This window comes from Chamaea fasciata, unplaced genomic scaffold (genome assembly GCF_029207755.1).
Source record: "Chamaea fasciata isolate MVZ Bird 193981 ecotype frontalis unplaced genomic scaffold, bChaFas1.0.hap1 SCAF_2, whole genome shotgun sequence".
NCBI classification, from domain to species: Eukaryota; Metazoa; Chordata; class Aves; order Passeriformes; family Sylviidae; genus Chamaea; species Chamaea fasciata.
The window spans coordinates 54,426,295-54,451,809 of NW_027094087.1; the positions used below are offsets into that span (position 1 = coordinate 54,426,295).

The following is a 25,515-nucleotide window of genomic DNA, read 5'->3' on the forward strand; positions in this document are numbered from 1 at the left end:
CCAGGGGATGAACACCCTTAGACGTATTTTGTATTTTGAGTGGATGCCTGTAAATCAGCATGTTTGGAATTCTTTAGAAGGTCAGCTGACCACCAATTTCCTGGATGTACATTTGGCTTGGGATAGTTCTTCTATCCTTGTAATTATTTTGGTTTTACATGCAATTACTTGTACACTTCCTCATTTTATATTGCTTACATGTGCAACTTTAAAGCTATTCTTGGTAGCTCTTTTCTAGATAATAAGGAATATTGAGCCTTTTCAAAAGGTAGAGTTGGGTCACTCTGCAACATTAGCCTTAAAATTTAAAAAAAAAAAAAAAGAGCAAGCAATTGAGGCTTTTCTGTAGAGGTCTTCCAAATAATTGCCAACTTTGAGCTATTTTAGGTATGATAAAAATCCTCCCGTTCCTGATTACTTTCCGGCAGTTTGATGCAAATATTATAGAGTCAGGACTCTCTTGGGCCCCTGCCAGGAATGATGCCTTTAATATAAAATAAATAAACTATGTTAGAGACACCAGGTAAATCTGCTCCCCAGTATCCTTTTGTACCTCAAAGATCTCAGTGGTTTATACCCTGAAGTTTACAGGACGTGTACTACCATGCCCAAGATTTGGAAAGTAGGAAGATTCCTCTACAGAAGCCCATTGATGGGCTTTTAATCTGCTGTCTCTGCTCCCAGCCTCTGGGTTTTGACATTCTGCTGTACACTCTGGGACACATTTTGCTGATGCTTTTTGTTTTGGCATATACACCAGAAAAAAATAGATTGGCTTTGCCTCTTCTTAAGCCAGTGTCGGTGATACTGGTATTGGGTGAGATGCCAGTTTGGTGCACCCTAGCTTTGTTGAGTTTCTACCTAACCAACTTTAAAAACAGTCTGACATTTTCTTCCCCCTTTTCCTTGTGATTTTGCATTTGTCCAGTTTTCTAATATTTCTGTTGGTGACATCTACAAAAAGTGCTTTTAATCATATCCTGAGCACAGGGTCTGATACAACACAAGAGTTCCTGGCAATACACACACAAACATATGTACAAGGAGTGCAGCAAGGAGGGGAAAAAAAAGCACTAAATGGACATGAAAATGCTACCACAATATTTCTTTTTTTGGTGTTGTGTTGCTTTCAGACATATTTAGTATTTTCATTTGTATAATTCTTTTTCTATAAAGATTTTGGAAAACTTTATGGGAATAAAACACAAATTCCCTAGCACATCTTTTGCCAGGCTTTAGTAAAATCTACGAATAAATCTATAACATCTCCATCTTACTACCTGCCCTTCCTGACATGAATATGTTTCAAAAGTAGAATTTATTTTTACAAATAATAATGTGAAATTACCATTCTATATCTGGGATTTTGAAACTCACACCACAGGATAACAGAATCATAGAAGGGACATTGAAAGGACATCTAGCCAAACTCCCCTGGGATAAGCAGGGACATCTTCAGTGAGATCAGAGCTGCTTAGAGCCCCACCCAGACTAAATTCAGGCAACTGTGCAGCGTGGCAAGCAGCTCCTCCTAAGTTTCCACAGCCCATTTCCACTGTCCTATTTACTGGCTAAGTTATCATTTGTACTTAAAAAGGAGACAATTACTCCAGAACATCTGAAAGCCACATTTTCAGCTGCAGCTCTGTTTTGCATTCTATTTACTGCTTCTACTTATTTCTGTATGGTACCATCTGGACTCTATCTCCTTCCTACTTCCTCATTATTTGCAATTTCTTAAGTTCCTGCACATATTTTTTTGCATTTTATGGACAATCAGCAATTTTTAGCTGCACAAATACAGCTCAGCATTCCTTCACTCTATTTTAGCCCACACTGGATACTAGGAACAGCAGCCTGCTAGTTTTGAGCCTGCTAGGGCAGCTGACTCGTAGATCAGCCTGGCAGCTGGCTCAATTATTTTCCAAAAGCTTAGTGAGAATGGACCTGTCATTTCTAATCAGCCAGTTGATAGCGTGTGCTCGGATACAGCTGATTCTTGAGTTGTGTCTGCATTTGTTACCTAGAAGCCTCCGTGTACCCAACCCCAGCTCACACCGAGAGAACACCCTCCATTCACTCCCACTTGACTCCTCTTGGGTTTGTTCGGTTGTAGGATAGACTCTTGCATTCGGAAGGGATTTAGGATGATCACCTAATCCAATTTCCTGAGTGACTGAGGGCGGACCAAGTTAAAGCATGTTGATAAGGTCGTTGTCCAAATACTTCTAAAACACGGACAGCCATGGGGGGAATGCCGTTCCTCTAGGCAAAGAAACGGTTCCCAGTGTCCAATGTAAACTTAAGGAGCAGCTTTGAACTATTCCCACATGTCCCAGCGAGGCGAGCTCAACCCCTCCCTCTGCTCTTCCCCTCCTCAGGAAGCTGCAAAGAGCAACGAGGTCGCCGGCCATCAGCTTCATTTTCTCCAAGCGCAGAGTCCCAGCCAGCCTCAGCAGCACATTTTTGTTGTTCGGGTTTGCTCGGCGCCGTTTGCTTTGGGCTCCGCCTCGGGAGGGAGGGTAGGCGGGCCGAGAGAGAGAGAGAGAGGGCGGGACATGGAGCGGGTAGGAGGCGGTGTCAGTATCATCGGTGCGGCGGCGGGGCGGGCAGGAGGCGCTGGAGCTGCGGCCGCAGGTGGGAGCGGGGGTCCGTGGCCGGGCGGGAGAGCGGTCGGTGCCTGGCGGGAAGTAGGGCACGCCTGTCGGGGGCGGCGGGAAGTGCCGGGGTCTCCGTTCGGGTTCAGCGCTTGCCGAGCCGTGGTGGCAGCAGAGCCCTGCCGTGAGCAGGGCTGCGCGGCGTCCCGGGGCCATCGCCGGCGTTTGTCATCGCCGCTGCCTACCCTCGTCCGCACACGGCGTGGGGGGAGCAGCCTCTGCTGCAGAGCCGGAGCACGGGGCTTCGCTGCTGCCCGCTCCGCTCCATCTCTTCCTCCTTTTACAGCAAGCTCCGAAGTACCACAGATCAATAATCTTCCTCTTGTGCATGTGGAAGGCGTTCCTGTTGTGTTACTAAAAAAACAAACAGGCAAACAAACACTCACCCCCGGCGTCTCTGAGTTAGGCGCTTTTTTAAAGCACATTTCCATTGCTGCTGAGCTGTGCTTTTCGGTAAGCTTCTACAAGCGTGCCAAGTCGGGACGGAAAACAGTTCAGAATATTAACTGTAGAGTCTGCAAAACAGATGGAGGAGCGCGGGTAACGTGGTGGTGACTGTAATTATCTCTCTATTGCTCCCAGGTACTTAACAACACCAAAAAATGAAAGGTTTTCCATCATGTCTCTCCATGCAGTAGCGCTCGCCAGCTTCAGCAGAACAGAAGTTTTCAAGCACCCCTACTCTGAGAAGGTGAGGCAAGGGAGGCCTCTGAATGGTGGCTCAGTGTGCTTGTTTGCCTGGGGGGGGTCTTAGTTCAAAAACCAGCTTTTAGTTGCCAGTGGACGTAGTAAATTATTTTTAAGTGCCGGTGGAGTTAACTTGGGAAACGCAGTCCCAGTATTGGAGGTGGGGGAGGAAAACGCAGACTTCTTTCATAGTAGGAAGATGTCAAATTGTTACTGGGTTTTGGTGGGGTTGGTTTTTGTTTGTTTGTTTTGGTTTGGTGGGGTTTTTTTTTGTTTTTGTTGTTATGGCAGTGTGTTGTGCTTTCCATGTGCTGTCGTTGTATTTCCTTATCACTGCTTATTAATCGCTCTTCTTTTTTTTTTTTTTTTTTTTTTTTTGGTTGTTGGAGGGGACAGTTATGTGTTTTTTTTTTCCCCCCTGTGATGTAGTTGAAATCGTAGCATCTTGAAAGTAAATGGAAATCGTACCTAAATTCTCAGACCATTCTTTTTTAAAAGAAAGATAAAAGTCTCAAGACTCAGCATCCTTAATAGCTGTGCTTACTGATAAAGTGCTTGTATTTATCTTGCTGAGCAGTTGGGATGCTTGCATCCTAAGAGGTAGAATCTGTTAATTGCTGAGAGTTTCTTAAATGTATTGTAAAGATTTTTTTTTCAATTTAATAAAATAATTTTAAAAGAATTCCTGCTTTATCCACTGATATTGACCATATGATATTTATATGTATAAAGCCTGCCTACGTGCCAGTTTCTCTAAGAAGTACAGAGGGGGGGAAAAGGTAGAAAACATTAAACAGATACTGAAAAGAGTATTTTTCTAAGCACTGGCATAATCAAATGCTAAATATTTTAAATTAAACATACTATTTTTGGCTTGGTTATTCTTCAGTTAAAAGGGAAATTCTCTGTGGGTTTTAATTTATTCTGCTTTCCATGAGTCTGAAGGGTTTCTGGACAAGAGCTGTACTCTGAGTCACCTCACTCTTCCACGTAGGAAGTGTAGAGGTCAGCAACCCAGGGTGGCCGAGGACAGCACACCTTTAACTCCCTTCTCTTTGTATGGGATCACAGAGTTCAGGGGAGGGTGAGAGGAGTCCTGGTCTTGCTTCAGCCTGCAGACATTCTCACTGATGCGGGGGGGAAGGCACAACACCTTAGTTAAATGCCTTTTAAAGATGTGCATGTGGGAGCAGGGCATCTCTTTGATTTCCCTGGTTTCTGTGGTGTGCTCTGCAGGTCCATGATGTACTTGAGGCCGTAGGGAGGTGGGGGGGCAAATTTTAGGTCCTCACAAGGAATTTATGAGCTTAGGGAGGATACCTGTTGCTTTGCTGTCCTGAGTGTATCATAGTCTCTTGTTGGAATTAGCCCCTGAGTATCTGCACTAAATTGCTTCCCTGGTTCAGCTTACACTGGTTTGACAGTATGGGAAGTCCAGCTTTGAGGGTAGAAATACTGAATTGGAAGCATCATGACTGCAAAAAGTGAAGCGCTGATCTGGTATAAAGCTGCTCAGGCAGTTCAAATGCTTTCAAAATTTTGGTCCCCTTATACTGGCAGGCTCTTGTGTCAGGTCAAGTTTACCTATGCCAGGTATTATCTATGTGTGTCACTTCCTGCATTATGCTGGGTCAGTCACATTGCTGATACGAACCACATGTACTGTGTTCTATCAAATTAGGTGACGTGACCACGCTTGCTCCCAGTTGTTAGAGCTGGGAGATCAAGCAGCACATGGATCAGATATTTGTGGAGTTGGATCCTCATAGATTTACCTCATAACTTGTGTACATCCAAATAGATCCATGCTTCCAGATACGATTGGTGGTTCCTTGAATTCTTTCCCACTCCATGGCTGTTGTTTTGGTAGATACACAGGCATCCTATTCAGCATTTTGTCTCATTTGTGCCTTATGCACATGTTTAATCGTCCTGCTGTGGAGAGTTTCTTTTGGTCACCTGCCTTCTGGAGTGAAATGAGAGATGCAGAGCTGCGATGCCAGTTCTGTCCAGACAGTGCATGCTTCTGGGGAGATTTTCAGGCAGCCAGAAATGTAGGCAGTGGTTAGGTGACTGTCGGCAGGCCTCAGAAAAGTGTTTTTCCTGCTGGGATGACTGTGAGACTGAGGGTATCATTAGCAGAGCGCTGTTATCTTATAACCAAATTGTCTACCTCTCTGTTCTCATTGTAGTTAAACCACGAAAGCCTAAAAGTGGCGTTCACCGACTCAGCGTGTTCTTCAAATCCCTCAGTGAGGGTTAGCTGCCTTGCTCCAACACCTCAAATCTCTGTTCTCTCAGGTAATGCCAGTTTGTTCCAAACTGCCTTCCTCTGGGGAGTTTTGCTGGTGCCTGTAGTGCTAGCAAAAGCTATTGGTGTTTGTGTGTACTGAACAAGTCTAGTTTGTTTGAAGAGGGTTCCTTGCTTGTTGGCTTTGAGGGTAGCACAACATCAAAACATATTATACAATTTGCAAGTATAGGTAGTTCTTTGCCTTTTGATGGTAGCTTGGCTGTTTTAGTTAATGCTGACTTTTGTGCGTGAGGGTGGATCAGGTTGCCCAGAAAAGCTATGGATATCCTATCCCTCTAAATGTTCAAGGTGAGGTTGGATAGGACTCTGAGCAACCTGGTCTACTGGAAGGTGCCCCACCTACAGCACGGGGGTTGGAACTAGGTGATCTTTCAGACCATAACATTTTATGGTTTTTTGATTATAACACTAAGTGTTTTGCACAGAGAAGGTGATGTTTGCAGCCCAAATTGAGGTGTTCCTGTGCAATTGAAATGTCAGTAGTTACCAAAATATCTTTTTTTCCCTGAAAAGTTTGAAATGTATTTGTTTGAAAGTCAGCTAGTTTACATTTTCCCATTCCTGTCCTTATATTGCCATGGCTGGCTGCGTTGGCAAGTGCAGCCAGTAAAATGTGCAGTTTTGCTGCTATTTCTGCAAGAGCTTTGTCCTGGTAAGTGGCAGGTGACTGATCCCCATTGCTGACATATTCTGGCTGATTTTGACCTGGCTTTACTAGGATAGCTTTGCTAGCAGGTCTTGCAGTTTCAGTTATATGTGGTGTTCTTGCCTTTTTTTCAGCTTTTTCTTGATGAGCACTGATCTTTATATGGACCTGCTGTTCCAAAATACATGGGATTTTTTTGTTTTGGTTTTGATTCCTTCATTAGTAAACTTTCTTATCATGTTGTTTGCATGCATGCAGGCTTCCAGGTGAGAGACTCATGGAGAAGTTTACTGTTTCCCAGTGAGAGATGTCCAAGGAGAGCAACCTTTGGTCTAAGTCTGGAGCCTGCAAGACTTGCTACATTTTTCTCCAGCAGTGTTTGACAATCCTTGTAGTTCTAACTACAAGTTCTTTGTCCTGGAAATGATTCTTCATGATTAGAATGGAGAATCATTCTTAGAACTTTACAACCTACTTATCTTCCCCAAAGGAGATAGTTGTTAACTTTATTGTGTTGTTGTGGTCAATGGTTTCTTTTTGATCATAGACTTTGTGTCTAATCTCTCAATTACTTGGATTATGGCAGTTCCTTTTTGTTTGTTTGTTTCTGGGTTTTTTGTTTTGTTCAAGGTATAGGACTTCAGTTTATTCTTCAAAAGCTGCTGGTTGTAGTGCACACTTCTGTGTCCTACTAATTCTGCTATGTCTGCCAGTAAAAGCAGTTTTTCCATTTTCTGTTGAACTACAGTTCTGCAATGGAGCACATAGGACCTTGGCAGTGTTCTTCATTCTTTCAAAGGCATTATAATGATCTTGCTGTGATAGAGCTAAATTTGTTATGGTTTTGGCTAAGTGTTGCCACCGTCTGAATAATGGACTGAAGTTTACTTTAGCCATTTCCACTCTGTCTGAACTGAAACACATAAGCACGTTGACCTTGTATTACTGAGTGTATTTTTTGTTGCTCTTTCTGCTCTGTTGATCTTCCATGTGACTTACTATAATGTAATTTTCTCTTCTATTGGCAATAGGATCAGTCCCTGTATCAGCAATAGTTTTGTCACCCTGTTTTGTAGAACAGTGATGTTTTTGAGCACAATGACAATCAGTCACCATTAAAGTCTTAGCTAATCGTGTTTGGATAGCAGCAGAATACTTTACTGTTGGTTTATTACCTAGCCTTTATCAATGTCAAAATTGCTTCCTGAGTGCAGAAAGCAAGAGCTTTCTTGCAGGAAGAGGCAGCAGCAAGTGGTGAGTGAATTTAGCTGTTTTCTGTCTTCTCATATGTGTAAAAAATACTATGCATTTTATTCATGTTGTGTATTAACCTTTTCTTAGTATTGTTTCCTAACCTCTTGTTTTCTTCTATTTTCTGTGCAGATGAATCTTCAAGGCCAGCAGTGATTGGGCATGCGGGAAGTTTTGGATCATACCCAGGCAGTGCTGAAGCAATCAAAGACATTCTCATGTCTGTTTTAAATGCATCTGGTTTGAAGCCCTCTTTGGTGCTGGAGCAGAGCACAATGCAGGGAGCTGAGCATCCAGACAGCGATGTGGAACAGTGGGAAGAAAGCAGCACTGGGGACAGCCATGATGACAGCGACAGTGATTCTGCACATCACAGCGCTGCCTGTACACAAACAGACATTCGGTTTACAAGGCCCCGGGCTTGTTGGAACAACACAGACTGTGATTCCCCCAAACCTTCACTGGATACTTTCCCTTGTCCCCGTTATACTGTTGGAGATCCTGCTGCTTCCCCCTTGAATGGTGTCACTCTTTCAAGCATGTCCCCTCTGAAGCGTGACTGCTTTACCCAGGTGACGTTAACAGGAGGCACCGTCACATCCGCTGTTGTGCATTCTGGAAAAGAATCTTATACCTCCCCTGAAAGAGACTTGGCTTTCCCGAGGTTGCTTTCAGATTCAGCTGTTGGTAAAGCAGATCTAGTGAAATACCCTTATGCCCTGGAGCCTGCACCTCTCAGCGACAGCAGTTCTCCCAGTGGCCTTTCCCAGTCAGAGCCAGTCAATCCAACAGGTAACTTCAGCTGCGTTTTTGTTGTAAGAGCTCTGGGAAGAACTGTAATTGAAGTGGGCCTTATTAATGGTGATTGCAAATAAGACAGATGCTGTCATTCAAAATAGGAGAGTGTGGAGAAAGAGCTTAAAAACCAAGGAGAACCAGGGGTGGACTTGGTAAAATGGCAGATGCTCGTGCTTTTGCAGTAGGCATCTCTCAGGACGCAGAAATGCTTCTGTAGTATACAACTGTTGATAAAATGTAAAAGTTGCTGAGCTGTGACAAATGTAGAATGTCCACTGGATGAGCTTTCTACCAGCTTTATCTTGTCTTCACTGTTACCCTTTTCCTAATAGCAGATAGCATGGATCTGGGCATTGGGTAGTGTTTCATTGCTGTGTGTGGGGCTTGGCAGGAGCTGGAGGAGAGGGAGTCCTTGGATTCTGGGGTTTTGGAGACAGGGCATTATCATCCAGTTTATTATTACTAAATTGGCTTGTTCTGGAGTGGGACTGTTTTTCTTTTTCCCCTTTCCAAGTGCACCTGAGGTCTTGGAGACACAAACCCTCTTCTGATGTAGAACAGGTTCCTTATACCTTTCACCAGTTTCCACCCATATGGATGGATCCTGTGGGATGGACAATCAGGATGGACAATCCTGTGTGTTGTCTGTGAAGAGGACTGGCTGAGGGCTGCAAGCAGAGGGTGCCTTCTGTCCCTGCAGTGTCAGGGGGCTCTGGGCAGTGTAGGCCTGTAGGTGAGGAGCTGTTCAGTGGGAGAGTTCAGCACGTGTCCCTGAGATGGCTGGGGGAGCAGCTGGCCTGGCCTTGGGGCTGTGTGTGCCTCCATGAGATGTACTGGCCTTCCTGGGCTGCAGGCTGGGGTCCCTGCCCTTTGGCTGAGGCAGCAGAACAGTCCCCTCTTGTTCAACACTTAATATTGACAGGAGCAGCCTTCGGTACAGCGAGATGAAGCATTTTGATTTTGTTTCTAAAGGGTGTTAGTGGCATCTAAGGACTTAATTTAGGGCCACAAAGATGTTCAGATGAATGAGGCACCTCTCCTATGAGGATAGACAGAGCTGCGGTTGTTCAGCTTGGAGAAAGCTCCAGGGAGACCTTGTAGCAGTCCTTTACTTAGAGGGGGTCTTATAAAAAATTAGGAAGGGTGATCAGATATTAGGGAGAAATCTTTTACTATGAGGGTGCTGAGGCAGTGGCACAGTTTGCTCAGGGAAGTTGTGGATGCCCCATCCATTTAAGTGGCCTGTTTGATTGGGATCCTGACCAACCTGGTCTAGTGAGTGTTCCTTGAGCAGCCTGGTGTAGTGAAAGGTGTCCCTGGGGAAGGGGTTTGGAATGAGGTGATATTTAAGGTCCATTCCAATCCAAACCCCTCTGTGATTCTATGATGATAGATTATAAGCTTCAGAAAAATGTTGCATCTGAGGTCTGATTTTTCTACTGGAATAAGGACAAAGAGCAGGGAGTGTTCATCCTGCCTTTGTATTATGAAAGAATAATACAAAGTCTAGGTTTTGTTAGTTTGTTTCGATTTGGGTTTTTTCTTCTCTCTTTGGTCAATAGTAGTCCTAGCAGTGACACTCCGCTGACCTCCACTTCCAGTTTCTGATCCTTTCCAGCTATTCACCCAGAACTCCTCCAAGGTCCAAGTTGGCAGCAAGGTCTCAAATGGGCACATGCCACTGCAGGACTGTGTGTTCTTAGTAACACCTCAGTCCTCTGGGACAGGCTGTTGTCATCCAGTATGTGATGATTATGGCTGTTTCCTTCTGTTGAGTGTTGCATTGGCTCCGTGCCTTTGAGAAGTGCCCGTCAGGGAGAAGGAAACCGCACCCAGCCGTTGGGGCTGGCTGAGGCCAGTCACAAGTGTTTGGGGAGCTGGGTCTGGAAAACACAGCCCAGGCTCTTGGGGTCAGCGGGTACCGCCAGGCACGTGCAGAAGAACAAATTCATCGCGCGTGACTCGACCTTCTGGCACGACTCTGATGTGTCACACGCTTGTGTTGGGGTAGTAGTGCTGCTGGCTCTCCAGAAAACAAAGGGAGCAAGGAATGTGGCAGCCAGGTGGCTGAAGGAGAGCATCCTTGATTTTACTAAAAAAATACTCCTCACAGGAGGCAGGATCCTTCAGATACATTTGCAATGTGGTATGTTCTGTTTGCCTTAGGCCTTTTCTGTACAAAGTGAAAATTTCTGCATTTCTTCATTTCTTGTTGCTTTTAACCATTAACACACTACTGAGTAGCTTGGGTAATGAGGTCTCATTCTCTTCTGCACTGTCCAGTACTATGAGGGTGTGAAAAGTGAATAGCAAAATTAAAAAAAGAAATATAATGCCTAATTTGAGGGCAGGAATTACACAATAGGATTTTCTGACTTGCTATTCTTTCTGTTGCTATCTCAGAGATGGTGGTTTCTCACAGGAGAATTGCTGAGGGATGCACAAGATACAAGAAAACTATGTAATATCACTTAGAATATTTTTTTTTCAGTGGAATTTAATTTTTGTTTAGCAGGATTTTCTGCTGGTACCCTGAAATTCCTACTACGCCTTGTTCGTATGTTTGAGACCACCAGAGAATGGCCCTTATTCAACCTTCTGAAAATGCTCTGTCGCTCTTAATGAAGAGTTTGTGACAGAGTTTAGTGTTTTTTGAGGGCTTTGTTGTGGCTGGTGTGTCACTGAGTTCACAGGCTTGTTCTTGCTTTTAACCTCTACATACATCAAGGTCACTTCCTTCTCTGGCTTTGGAGGCTTTTTCCCCAGCCCCAGCAGCCTCCAGGCAACAGTGTTCAGGAGCAGAAAGGCAACCAGATAACTTTTCTGCATCAGACCCAGAGTTGCATCTCGTTGCTGGATGTTCCAGGCTTCTTCCCTGTGCTTTCTTACATCCTCTTTACTTAAAGATGCAAGTGGGATGCAAGAAGTAAGCAAAAGAGAGAACTCCCATTAGATTTCAAAATTGTATTTAAGATTAATTGTATCTTATGTTTTAAAGAGAAAGGACTAATTTTCCCACTTCCTTATTTCTACTTACTATTTTTAGTTTAGAGAGTAGTATTTGTTGTCTTAACTGGTGAGAATGTAGTCTATTATCAAGCTATAGTTCTTACCTAGTAAGATGAATCATCAGGTAGGTATGAAAATAACTTAATTAGGCCATTAAATGTGTTTTGAAAAGTCATATTGTCAGCCTTCCCGTTTTTCCTTCATGGTATACACAATGGAGGTATTAATAATTCCGTACAAAAACCTCTCCATCTGTGTCACTATGCTGGAGCACAGTATTGACTTTACAGCCTGATGTCATCGATGCTCAGGGCAGTGTAACATGGTTTCTCTAAGCATGACAATATAAATAATCCAAACTAGGCCTCAGAGTCAGTGTCCCTTAGTCAGAGAAAAGTTTTACATAAATTATGATCATATTTTGTGGGAGCTCTTTAGCCTGTGACTTTTAAACAAATTTAGGAAAGGCATTTTTTTAAAAATAAAAAGCTATTGATTAAGCTATTTTCAAGGGCTTTAAATGATGTCTGTGTGGTGGCCCTTCTCCACCATATATGGCCTCTTTATCTTGTAAGCATGAGAGTGAAACAGAAACTGTATGAGTTCAAGGTCCAAGAAGAGGTTGTAAACACCAGTAAAAACCTGATGTATGCTCTACTGTACAGTGAAAAGCTCTTTTTGAGGAACAAGAGATAAAATTTATTTCACAGACTCATCATACTCATCAGTGACTAGCAGGAGAATGAAACTGCAATTCTGGGAAGCAAGGAATGCTGTGGCTAGTGCCGTAGTTGGATGTACTACCATTCAGTATGGGTTGCATTTGGAAGCAGGAGGGAGATTTCCTCAGGGTATGGAAACATGACGGCAAAATGTTTTCCAAACCTAATATTTCCAAACACAATGCCAGCAGTGATGTGGGGAGTCTTTTAAGGCTGGTGCATCTCTCTGCACGCCCAGACAGCAGTGAGATTTGTGTTTCTTCTGGCAACCATGAATGAGCAGAGTGCAGTGTCAGCTGCCTGTATCACCAACTGCGGAGCATTGCTGCAAATCCAGCCTCAGGTTCTGTTTGTGGTTGTCCCCAGCAGATCAGGCTGTAGCTTGCAGAGAACTGGTGTGGGAATGCAGTGCTGCTGTCACAGGACAGTATTTAAAAAGTGTTTCTCTGGTAGTTGATGTTCATGCTTCAGGTTGCCGGAATAGTTGAAATGCCAACATTTCTCACATTTTTCTCCTCCTTGGCTTCTATCACAGCCTCCAGCCCCAGTGGTGTTCAGTTGTGGGGGAAAAAATGTTTGCTTTGCTTTCTGGAAGTCCCTGCACGCATCATGGGAGCCGCAGAGAAAGGAGTAACTAATAAAAGTTCTTGTTACACCCACAGGTTCTACTTCTCCTTTGAATATAAGTGCTATACCCTTGAATCGTTCACTGCAGGACGTCTGCATGCTTCCAGAGGATGTGGAAAAGGTGAGGACAACGTAATACTATCATCATAATGCTTTTTACGTTTTATTGTGTCAAAAGCAAATGACGAGTGGTGTTTCTCAATAAAAGAACTTCCTGATGTACTAATATTTACAAATACTCTATTTTCCCTCTTCTTGCCCTCTGTGGGTGAGCCTACAAACATAAAATGCCTATTTAATAATTTGTCTTCTACTCTTGACCCATTAATTAAGTATTTGAATTATTTTTAAAAAATGGAAATATATACAGGAACAATGTATGTTTCTGCTTTTCATTCCATCATTTCCCCACACATTCCTTGAAAGCAAACTTTAACATTGGCTTGAAGTTAAAACTTTAAAATTATATTAAATATGTTACATAGAAGTTGTTGCAGGTGCATGCATATGTATGAGATTTACCGCATGCTTTTACTATCAGAAGATGGGGAGAGGATGGGTTTTTTTGTGTGTGCTTATGATGAGCATGTGAGATTTACTGTCAAAGAATTACAGTATGAATAATAAGCACAATAACTCTGCAGTAATTCAAACAGTTTCTCATGGTTTCTAATAAGGGCCCCAAACAGTCTTAGATGTGTTGCCAGGTAGGCGATCCACTCAAGCCTGTAAACAGAGCTAAAGACAAGGAGCTAGAGCTGTCACACATAACTCTGTGTACTAAATGTTAGTATTTTCCAACGGTGGAAAAAGGGGGGTTAATGGATTGCAGTGAGTAGGATTTAATATAAAACAGCTTTAAAAATGTGCCTAGAAAAGGAGATTTTTTTTTGCTGGACTGTGTGCCTGTGGTCCCATGTCCTGGGCCCAAGGGGTGATCATCATCTTTGTGTGCAACGTTGGTTTTATTGGAGTAGCAAGTTCTGCCTTTGGTTCGAAGCTCTCAACATCCATAAGGTGCATTTCAAACAACAAAACCCACTCAGTAAATCACACACCAAAACTCAGCAAACTTGAACTAGCTTTTCATGTTGCTTTTTACGAAAGGCATTTCAGAAAGGAGATGATGCTTCTCCATCTGTAACATGGGACCTAAAACAAAAGTAATTTGTTTTCAGACATCAGGAGACCAGTGAACAGGTCTCATCTGGATTAGAAACCACAATCTGAGTGTTGAGCGGGGCAAGATCTTTATCCACTACTACTACTGTGTAGAGATTGGGATGTGATTACAAGTTAAAAGATAGCAAGAGCTCCAGTCCATTGTGAGCAAGACTGCCTTTCAAAAAAACCCCAAAGAACAAAAAAACCATCCAAACAAAAATCCACAAAACTTCAAATACTTTTAGCTTGTGAAAGAATCTCTTTGAACTTGAGGACTGAAAGTTAAGGTTGTAGTTGTGGGCCAGGAAGGAAATGGGTCAGATAATCTTTAAGGGGCTTTCCAGTGATGTTAGTGGGAGAGGACGGAAATGAGAAGGTTGGTGTGTCACAACTGAGGTGGAACTGCTTCGTAGCGTGAGGGAGCTGTCAGTAGGCAGAGCTGAAAGCTGATAGTCATGCTGAGTACCAGAGTCTGTGTGTTGTTTCATGTTTTTGCAATGCAGCTCTCTCAGATACACTCATAATTACTTTTATCAGCAGGGCATGCTGATAGGCTGTGCTCTGCCCTAACTTGAAACTTTGTATCTTTAAAATAGGAGATATCTCAAAGGAAAAAAGGCTTTTAAATTATTTCTTTGCTAATGGAAAGATAGTAAACTCCTGGACTCCTAAAGTTCACTGAAAGTTATCTCTGGGGAAACTGTACACCAAGCAAGTCATATTAATTAGTGTTGGGAAAAAGATAAGTCCCTCCAAACACCCACAGGGACTTGCGTGCTCTCTGATGCTGAGATTAATCTTGTCTACGTGTATTTGTGAGCAGTAGGAAAGCTGTGATGTCTGTACTCCTTAAGATTTAGCTATTTGTAAACACTGATGTCTTTCTTCACGGTTCCTGTACAAGTTGAGGGATGTCATGAATACTGATGTCTAGTGGTACAATTTTTGGAACCTAAGCCACTTTTATAAAGCTTTAATTATCCTGTACTCGAGAATCTCTAGCCTTGGATACTGCCATAGCTTTTTAGATGTGTTACTAGCTCCTGTACTTCCCACCACCTGAAGATCTACACTCCATTCGAAACTTGCCACTTCTCGCCCTGTCCATCTAGCATATGTGTAAAACTGCTTGTACACATTGACTTGAAATTAAATCATGTTAAATAGGTTACTTGGATGCATGTTTGCATACTAAATAATGCAGTGTAACTACAAGACTGCATGTCTTGAAATGCATACATATACATCAGTTAGTCATTTTTATCTAATACTTGGGTAAGATAAAAGTGGATTGTATGTTATAATCAAGGGTGAGAAATTATCTGGGCAGTTGTCTTTTGCATATTCTTCCTGAATTGCCCTTGGGGTGTTTTTTTTGAGTTTAAATAAAAGGTCAGACAGGTTTACATTTTTATTTATAGACTTGAAAAAGTATAGGGGGAAAATGGTGCATTTCACTTTGTCTTAGCTAAATATCAGATGTGCTGTGTACTAATGAGCATTCCAATCTTGTGTCCAGGAAAACGCACACTTTTTTGTCGCAGATATGATTATAGCATCACTAGAAAAAATGAAATGTAATATCCTAAGCCAACAACAAGCAGAATCCTGGGGTATGGAGGAAACAAGTGGATCAGATGGCAGCTATCACACTGACTCAGAGTTATCTTCTTACCCTGGAGTGAAGAAGTCTGATTCTTCTGTTACCTCTTCAGACAGTGGTTATGAAGGCAAGTTACTTCATCTAGAATGTAACCTTGTCTGAAAGCCTTTGCTGTTTGTTTCTGTGCAAGAAAATACTAAACAAATTGGGGCATTGCTTGGAAACAAATTCTGTTACCTTCTTTGAGTGTCTGGAGGGCTGGGTCTGTTGAGGATCATTATGCCACAGGTGTTTTTCCTGTGGGTCACATACTTCCTTTTGGATGTTCACACCTATGTTTTATTAATTATAATTATTTTTTACATTAAAATGAAAATGTAGGGTTTAAATGCCACAAGCCAAGTTTGACTGTCTACAGAGCATGCCTCTAGCTCCCTGTTTTTCTCTCTCTGCTTAATGTCTATTTTTTTGGTAGTATTTGCAGCTTAGCTCTTTCCTTCTGTGTTTGCTTCTGCCGTATGCAGGTGCAATTGGTTTGAGTGAGACTCCCCAGAGTATTCATTCACACATAGTTTAGGGCAATATGATAAATAGTCCTGGCATTATTATGCTTGAGTCAGGACATGCATTTTTAAGTAGATTTTAGTCTCTTGAGTAGTATAGATCTTAGTGATGAATCCTAAGTCTAAAGCCTAAATGATATAACTTCTATGGAAAAATGAATGGTGTTCCTGGACATGAGAAGGGGAGAGACCACTGGCAATATAAAAGATTTGGGTTTATCACTACAAGATTCTGGCTAAGAACCTGAGGGACATACTGTATGACAGACTCGCAAGAACTGGCCTGCTCTCTGTATGTATATAAACAATTAAAATTGCTCTATAAATGCAGTTTGTGTGCTAAAGTTTTGGCAAGTGATGAAAATGTAAACATAATTGCAGCTACTTATAAATGCTGGAAAAGTTTTACTGATCTTGTCCTTGTCTTGGACAGGCTGTGCTGTGCTGCCTGTCAGCTCACCAGTGCATCTACCATCACATCATGAGGTTACCAGATTTCGTTGTCACAGTGACTCAGAGGATGAATATGTAATTATTGGTAAGACTTTAAAATTGTAACTGCAGAAACAGATACATTGTTCAGTTGAATCTGTTCCATTGTTTGGGAATTCTCTTGATTTTAGTAGATGTTATTGTAGGAGAAATAACATGAGAAAATGGAAACAATTATGTATGTGGAGCTCCTTATTAGAACACATGCAGAAACACCAGACTGCTGCAGGATTTCCTTCCTAGGAAAGAATGTCTTTGCTGGTTTGAGAGTGTGGTGAGCTGACCCTGGCTGGACACCAAGTGTCCACCAAACCACTCTGTCACTTCCTTTCTCCACTGGAGAGAAAACATAAAAGGCTTGTGGGTTGGATAAAGACAGGGAGACATCACTCACCAAAAACTGTCACAGAAAAAAGAGTCAACATGGGGAAATTAATTTATTGCCAATCAAATCAGAGTAGGGCAATGAGAAATTAAATCAAATTTTAAAGCACCTCCCCCCCCCCCCAACTCTCCCTTCTTCCTGGGCTAAACTTCACTTCCTATTTCTCTACTGTGGCTTCCCACACATTCTCTCAGGAGCTTGCTGCGTCATGGGCTTCTTCCCTCTAGGTCACAGCCTCCTTCAGGCATCTCCCTGCCCTAGCCTGGGCTCTTTCCACAGGCTGCAGGGGGATCTCTGCTCCCCCGTTAATCCCTGTGGGCTGCAGGGGCACAGCTGCCTCACCATGGTCTGCATGAGGAGCTGCAGGGGGATCTCAGCTCTGGCTCCTGGAGCACCTCCTGCCCCTCCTTCTCCCCTGACTTTGGTGTCTGCAGTGTTGTTCCTCATACATATTCTCATGCTCTCTCCAGCTGCAACTGTGCAGGGGTTTTTTCCTCCCATTTTGACTCTGTTATCCCCCAGGGGTTACCACCATGGCTACAGGCTCAGCCCTGGCCCATGGTGTGTCCATCTTGGAGCTGTCTGGCATTGGCTCTCTCAGACATGGGAGAAGCTCCTGGCAGATTGTCACAGAAGCCACTGCCATAGCCCCTCCTGCTGCCAAAATATTGCCATACAAACCCAACAGAGGGACTGAAATTATGTTTTAGGATTAAACCAAAGGAATGTGCATGAAGAAAGTGTGAAACTGGCACAACCTCAGTCAGCTATAGCAGCATTGGTTGAGAGAATTTAGGACATGATAATTTCCTAATGAAACAGATTGACTCAGTTTTAGGCAGCCTCTCCCTCTACTTCAGGACTAGAGCAGAATGTCTCTGTTCTCTTATTGTCATACGTGCTTTGCTTCTCTTTAGGACATGCTGAGTTTTGTTTAGTTTGCTTCTGGTTTTTTACACATACAGAAGTAGAAACTGCTGAAAGTGGCCTGTGCAACTTTTAACCTTTGTTTTATCTTTTCCTGATAACAAATGGATTTTTATTGTTCTCATTGGTTTTCGAGCTTTATTTTTTCCTCTCATCTTTCCCTGATCTACAAATGAAGAACAAGCTCCCAAAAGACTGCGTTCCTAGTAGCAAGAGTTACTTTGAGATGTATAAATGGAGAAACATTTGTCTTGAGAGCAATAAACGTGGTCAGAGCTAAGGCTACCAATGTGAACACCTTGTTGGCATGAGCATATTGTGTCTATGTAAACATAATGAAGTATGTCCTTTAATTGCCTTCTCAATAATCTCACCTGTTACTAACATGTTTATAGCATTAGCTGGTATGTTTGTGATTGGTGTCTCCGAACATCTGTCAGTGTCCAAAAAAACTAATGTGGCCTCTCTTGGCTCTGTACATTATTATTTATGTTGAGTGACTTCTGTCTGGACTTTGACCAGCAGGCACTTTGTCTGTCCTTACCATTTCAGCTCTTGAAGGCAGGCTGATGGTGATGATAGGATGCAAAGGTATTAGGGAATATTCTTCACCATGTCAGAGATATGCAGAGGAGACAAGGCTCCTTATGCCTGTTTTACAACTAGGGCTGAGGTTATTTCCCACATCCAGGAAGGGTGTTGGAAAGATGAATATATTTGAAACTGACACTGTGGTAACAGAAAGTATTTTTAAAATAGTGCTGAGTAGCAGATGCTTTGTTTCTTAAATGGCTTGATAAAATTTTCTCCTTTACTGCAGAACTTGAAGACCTTGAAAATCTGTCTGTTGCCCCTGATAAAAGGTGTGTATTTTTACTATTATAGACCTGTGGCTCCACCTTTTCTGCTGGAGCAGCTTTCTGGTGGTTCTTCTGGCTGGGGCAGGGAAAGTTTTGGGAGTGGTAAATTGGGCCCTCTCAAAGAAGGGGAAGGAATGCTGCTTGACAGCAAATGTCTCTGGTACTTGGCTTACCAGTGTTTCTCTAGTCCCCTAGTCTTGCTGGAGGGTGGTGTCTGTGGCTCTTCAAGGGCCTGGGTGTATCAAAGAAAGAGGGCAGGAATGGGAGAAAACTTTTCAGGGATGCAGAAAAGGCAGTGGAGATGCTGATGACATGCTGCTATTTCTCTCTGACAGTATTCCTTACCTTTCAGATCATCCTTTGAACCAGGCAGCAATTCTGCTGAAGCAACAGCCCAGGAGTTGTGCCGAGCTTTCAGAAAATACTGGTTGCAGACAGACTCTGCAGTTCAGCTGTCTGGTTGCCTGAGCTCATCTAAGCAGAGAGTGAGTCTGATCTGAAAACAACGAGCTCTTTATTCAGTTTCCCAAATAATCATGGTCTCACTGCAGCTGCTTCACTGCTAGGAAAAGGAGGAAGCTGCATTTAAAAAAACAAAAAAAAAAGGAAAAAGAAAAAAAAAAGAGAGAAGAAATACAGATGAATGCTTACAGTTTATCTAAATTTTCACTTTATCTAAATTTTTCACTTCTCTAAATTTTTAGAAAATGTCTGCTCTCTCCAGCAGTTTCCAGCACATTTAAAACATGTAGTTGTGAACAATCAGATTGTGCTATCTTCTGGGATTGAAATGAGGGAGTTTGATGGGGGACTGCATACAGGTGAAAACTGAACTTTAAAATACCAGAGTATAAAGGGAGATAAACATCTCCCATAGCATTTAACAAATGTCCAGCTGGTGGGCTGGTTATCTTCATGAGATTGTCTTTCCCAATAGTCTGTGCTGAAAGAAGAGGTTCCAAGAGAGCTTGAATCCAGTTTGAATCTGGCTGAAGAAATAAAGATCATATCCAAGTTGAGAGTATCTTCTGGCTGGTCTCCACCAAGATCACAGATTATATTTAATATTCATCCTTCAGTCAAGTAAGTTTTGAGGGATCTGGACATTATAATTTAGTAAAGCATGGGGAAAGCTGATGGAAGGAGCTTGGGTGATTACCAGATCTAATGCACGTGCAGATGATCTGTGAACAGGTCTAGAGCTGGTGCATGGCACAGCCTTCTGCAGTGTCTGTCACCAGCCTCTCTAGAAAACAGATGGCATCTTTTTCCCTCTCTTGGCATGTTGTGATTAACACAACGTGTGCAATTTTCCATGTGATAATACATGTACTCTTTGGTGTTATGGTGGCAGTGTACTTAGCTCCTGAAAATTTCATTTTGTGACACTACCTGGAGAATACTCTTGTCTTTCCCCACTGTCCTGTTAATATTTTATGGATAGCTGGTTTTCAGAAAGTTGGGGAAGGCACCAGGTCATGTGTGAGGGAATGGTTGTTTCACCCCATGTCAAATGCTGTTAAGTGCAGACAGTAAGCAAACTGGCTGTCCCCTGTGTTGCTGCAGGTATAGTTGCTTTTTCTGTTGCAGATGTGGATTTCCCCTCTCCAAACCCTATGATACTGATGCCACCTTAAGAAATAGAAAATAATTTTGTTCTTTCAGCAAGCATTACAGAATCTCCCTTCTTCATGTGGAGGAGTCAGCTCCTGAGGTGGACATTCTCCCTGGTGCCAGTGTAGCTCTTTTGCACTTTGGAAGAATGTTAATTTAAACTGTCTTTTGGGTGCTGAATGGTCTAACTATTGGCCTCTGTGTACAGGAGAGATGCAGTGGTGGCTGCTCAAAACTTTACATGTGTTGGTTGTGGAACCCCAATAGAAAGCAGTAAGTATTACCAAAACTGGCCAAAAACTCCTGATGAGTGCAGTACTTGTACTGCAATCAGTACTGTAATCACACTATAATCCTCACCAAAACAGATGTAAACACACAGTTTTTAAATTATCTGAGCTAGAAGGAAAATCTCATTGAGGATGTGCCTGCAATATTAAAACAGACAGCTGGATCTTTCCTGTGTTTGGAATTTTTCATAGAATACAAACTTGATAGATGTCCTTCTCATACACAATAAAAATTCATAACAGTCAACCACAAAACAGAAAAAAAAAGGATACCAAAAAAAAAAAAAAAAAAAAAAAAAAAAAAAAAAAAAAAAAATCAAGCTCCCAGGCTGGAAAGTGCTGGTTTTGCATAGTCCAGTTGTTTCTTTTAGTAATTCTTTCCCTGTGCCAATTTAGACATTCCCAAAATTCCTTTTTAGAGACTGTATGCAAGCTTATAGTATCTGTTGTTTTGTTCTTTTGGGGTGTCTTTTTAAACATTTTTGTTTCTTTACATCTTGATCACAAAATCTTTCTTGTTTTTTTGTTTAATTCCTAATACTTTGTGAGAACTGCTTGAAAGCACAATGGTTCACAGAACTGGCAAACAGACCTTACCTAAGAAATATTTGAAGCGGCGCTTAAGTCTCGTTCTGGAACAGCTCACAAGAGCAGCATTTGTGGTGTCCTGTAAAGGATCAACAGTTTATGACGCCATGTTAAGTTGAGCAAATTGGAGATGCTGTAATAGCAGAGAAAAACTCCACAAACCTCTTGATGTGAAAAAGTATTGTACAAACATGACTCCAAAATTGGTGGAAGTATTTTTGTTGTGTATTTTACCTAGTGTTTCTTTTGCGGCTAAAGAAGCAGGGGTTTTTCTAAGATCTTACGTTGATAATTACAATCAGTTGAACAAATATGGAAATGAGGAAAGCTTTCTGTTCTAATGCCAAGTACAAACATTGTACATGTGTTCACCACAATAATAAAGACCCCTACTTAAAAGAATAAAAAAAATCCACTTCCCTTCATTCCACTAGATCTGAGTTATTTAGACAGACTAGGCATGCAGACAAGAGTTATGTCCCATAAATTTTTAAAATATTCAGAATTTCATTGCTGTCTTCCTGCAGAATATATCAGAAGACTCCGCTATTGTGACTACCTGGGGAAGTACTTCTGTGACTGCTGCCACAGCTATGCTCAGTCTTCTATTCCTGCCCGAATACTTTCAAAGTGGGATTTCAAAAAATACTATGTGTGCAACTTCTCCAAACACCTACTGGACAGCATATGGCAGCACCCCATTTTCAATGTGTCGTGTATTAACAAAACCCTCTACACGAAAAGTAAAGAAATGGACAGGGTCAGGGTAAGTGTGGCTTTTTTTATTAGGAATTTCTGGGCCTGAGACTTTCAGGAAGAAGTCCTTAGGGCAGGATGTCCCGTGTGTGTATGTGGTAGGGAGGTGTGTGTGTTTTTTTTGACTTATCCCATCACCACTTCTGGGACTTGCCCTTTTTCCCTTTGATTGAAGGGAGAAAAGAGAAGCATTTCTAACCTATGCCAGAGGTCTCCTTAGCCCTGTTGTCTTTGGGAGGTATTTCCGTAGTGGTTTCCAGTTTTAATGCATATAAGGGAGTTGGTCTCCTGCAGTAAATATTTACATCTTCCTGGCTTTTGGCTGTTGGAAAGTTCTGTAATTTTTGAATGAGTCCTTAATTTTGTGGGTCATTAGGGGCAACACCCTTGGCTTATGTAAGAGCTGTACCTCCTACAGCTTCAGGAAGAGTGTTCTGCTGAAGACTACAAGTAGGCATGTGTTCCCTTCTTGGCTGGGGAGACACTTACCTGTTCCTACACAGGTGTGAGTCTGGCATGCATCAAGACCTGCAGTCATTTTTGGCATTAGGACTTGTGTCACTTGTCAGGGAATAAACACAGCCTTTGCCTGCCTTAGGCTTTCGTGCATTAGAAAATCGATTTGTTTAATACTGGGCTAAGTGTAAGGTTCCTTTTTTTAGGTGTGGTTTGGTATATGTGCAAGGGTTTCTGACTCATAGTGGTGTTCTTCCCTTAGGAATACACAAAAGCAATGCTTTTGATTTAAAAATGGCTTTGTTTTTCTTCTCCATCTTTTAGGAGGCACAAGAACAGCTTTTTCATTTAAAAAAGCTTTTGAAAACGTGCAGGTTTGCTGAAAGGTATGGACTGTGATTATGCATGAAAAATAGTAAAATGTGCATTATGTGGTTTTTATAGAGCCTTCTTCTCTAGAGACATTTGGGTGCAGTTTTAAATAAGTTGATATCATTAGAGAACTCTAATAACAAGACTGCCTTCTATTGCACTGCAAATGTTGAGTGAAGTACAAGTTTTATGTGGTAGCTGTTTCTTGTAATATAGTTTAGTTTTAAATGTTGAATGATTTTAGTTAGGTGCGTATTTTTTCCCGTTCTTTTCTCTTAGGTTCTCACTCATTCTTAAAAGGTCAAAGATACTTACCTCTCTGAGAATATTTGTCTTTAAAAATATGTTGGCTTTTTTTAATTAACAGGTGTGTTCCTTGAGTGTTTAAAGATTTCTTCCAGAAATGTCATAATGCTCAATTCAGTTTATTTTATAAAAATATTCAAATGAAAGTAGTAGTAAGCAAAAGTGGTAAAGATCAAAACATGACCTTGCTTGTTGCTTGAAGTGAAACATTTCTGGTGTTCGCCCTCCCAAACTGGGCATAACTGATACATAGAAATGTGAATAATAAGACCATCACTGCAGAATTGCTGATTTTTTAAGATCAGGTATAAGCAAAATAAATTTAAAAATATATTTTAAAAAATCTAAAAGCAGGTTTCATTTTCTCTTTGACAGAGACCTCTTCTTTATCCATCAGCTACATGTTGTTCACCAAAATCAAACAGAAATGTCTTTTTGTCTCTCTTTTGTTCAATTCCCTGTGATTCCAGTACTGAAATAAGTCATCACTGTACCTTCTGTCTGCATCAGTGATATTTTAAAAGCAATAGCTCTATTTCCAGTGTTCACCTGCTCAGCATAAGAAAGGTTTCACCCAGTAGTGACCTGTGCAAGATAAAACCCCTCAAAGGCCTCTTTGCAAAGCAAATATATAAACCTGGCTTATTATATTAGATACTATAAGGGATTTTACCTACTGTTCCTGAGGTAGGATAGAGCTCTTTAGACATTATTTAAGGATTGCTGGGGTACCTGTGTATGCCAACTTCCAGGCCTGAGGAATGCATGTTTAAAGCAGATAGTTTATTCTAAATCCCAGACCTTCCAATTTTTATTGAAGTGATCTCAAATTGGGAGGGCAGGTAGATAACAGATTGCCTTGTATAATCCCCATGTGACTAGGGATGTGAAAGAGGCTTATTCTGGAAATAGACTCAAAAAACAACTTTTTATAACTTTAATTGGGTTTTATTTCTCTTTGCAGTGTACTGAAAGAATTTGAACAGGTTCCCAGCCATCTGACAGAGGAGCTGCATCTCTTCTCACTGGATGACCTGGTGAAGATCAAACGAGGGCAGTTGCTGCCCCTTCTTAAAGATATTCTGAAGAGCTCCACCTCTCATGTAGATGGCTGTGAGGTAAGGAAAAACAGGGCTTTTAGTGTCCTTGCAGCTGCTACTCTAAGGAAATATCCCTGCTGCCATTCCTAAATAATTTTTTTCTTAGATTTAAATTCAACCCTTTTGTTGTTGTTCTAGCTCTGTCAAGCGAAGGGGTTTATCTGTGAATTCTGTCAGAGCGCAGACCTGCTCTTTCCATATCAGACTGCCAAATGTAAAAGGTGCCCAGGTATGTTCCTGACTGAATGTTTTTCTTTCTTCCTTGGGGGAATTTTTCTGTATAAAACCATTTAGACTTATTTTAAACATTAAGAACTAGCTTCACTGAAAGCATGCATATTTGAAAACCTGCATGTGCTTTTGGAAACCATGGACAACATGTATCTTTAAAAACCAGCCTGTGGCAGCTGTTTCCTATCAGTGAACTCAGAGAGCAAAACCAGGGATTTGCCTGACCATGGTTATGCTTGCAGGGGGAGGCTATTTTTTGGGTCTAGGCATGAGAGAGCTATTTTATCAGATCATGCCAGCATTCAATGGAAATTGTTACAGTGGTAGTTGTTGTCCTGGCCTTGCACTGCTTCCGTTTACTGTTGTCCTGAAACGCACGTGATAGAACATCATTCAAGGAACACGGCTATTGACTCATTTTTTTTAATTCTTTTTTTTTTCTTTCTTTTTTTTTTTTTTCTCTGAATGCTACTCTGTATGTATAAACAGAGTGCAAAACATGCTTTCACAAAGCATGCTTCAAGTCTGGAGGCTGCCCCAAATGTCAGCGGATCTCAGCTCGGAGGACTCTTTCAGAAACTCCATCAATGTTGCCTCAGTGAAACTGGGTTCCTCTGACTGCTGACTTTAGATGATGCTCAGAGCCAACTCTTCAGGTGCATGACTAAGCATTAAATAATGTTGTTTTAGACATTACTGTTTTTAATGCATGTCTCCTTTATGGGGGGTAAAATAAAAAAAAAAATATAGAAAACCAAAAAACAAACGTCAACTTTATTATCGTCATTGGAAACTCACCCCGAAGGAGTTTCATCTTAACTGATGACAGACTGGATGTTAATTTTTTGGGCTGCCTTTTGTTGCCATATTTTGTCCTTGTATGTAAGACTTTTAATACTATATTTTTTCATGTAAAAATGATTCATCTCTGTAATTCTGCAGATAATGTATAGATAGTAAGTGAGCGTTGGAAGTCTTTTCCTGTCTTTGATTTTGGAAATGGGGGGAAAAGTAGTGAAGTACAAAACCATTCTCTGAAAAGCTCTACAATAAATAGAAAAGACTTGTCTGCAAGTTTTAGGCAGATGCAAATCTGA

At 41.7% G+C, this 25,515-nt stretch overlaps 1 protein-coding gene across 2 annotated transcripts; it reads left to right on the top strand.

The window, feature by feature from the left end:
* Window positions 1–2,080: 2,080 nt before the first annotated feature.
* RUBCNL (rubicon like autophagy enhancer) lies at window positions 2,081–25,515 on the top strand. 2 transcript variants are annotated; one of them, XM_066176178.1, is made up of 17 exons: window positions 2,081–2,210; window positions 2,382–2,522; window positions 3,240–3,348; window positions 5,537–5,645; window positions 7,688–8,347; window positions 12,747–12,832; window positions 15,395–15,605; window positions 16,475–16,579; window positions 18,666–18,708; window positions 19,058–19,190; window positions 19,643–19,788; window positions 20,528–20,592; window positions 21,725–21,963; window positions 22,734–22,795; window positions 24,052–24,205; window positions 24,326–24,416; window positions 24,908–25,515. In XM_066176178.1, exons 1-17 carry the CDS (start codon window positions 2,200–2,202, stop codon window positions 25,018–25,020), a joined length of 2,478 nt encoding a protein of 825 aa, XP_066032275.1. In that variant the 5' UTR covers window positions 2,081–2,199; the 3' UTR covers window positions 25,021–25,515. The 2 variants fall into 2 exon arrangements, with proteins under 2 accessions (XP_066032275.1, XP_066032276.1); XM_066176179.1 differs by lacking the exons at window positions 2,081–2,210; window positions 2,382–2,522 and adding an exon at window positions 2,586–2,637.

Excerpts from the sequence above, each read along its gene's own strand:
- RUBCNL (XM_066176178.1), top strand. Across the intron at positions 3,349-5,536 it reads AGCACCCCTACTCTGAGAAG|TTAAACCACGAAAGCCTAAA; the intron begins GTGAGGCAAGGG and ends TTCTCATTGTAG. Across the intron at positions 21,964-22,733 it reads AAGAAATGGACAGGGTCAGG|GAGGCACAAGAACAGCTTTT; the intron begins GTAAGTGTGGCT and ends TCCATCTTTTAG.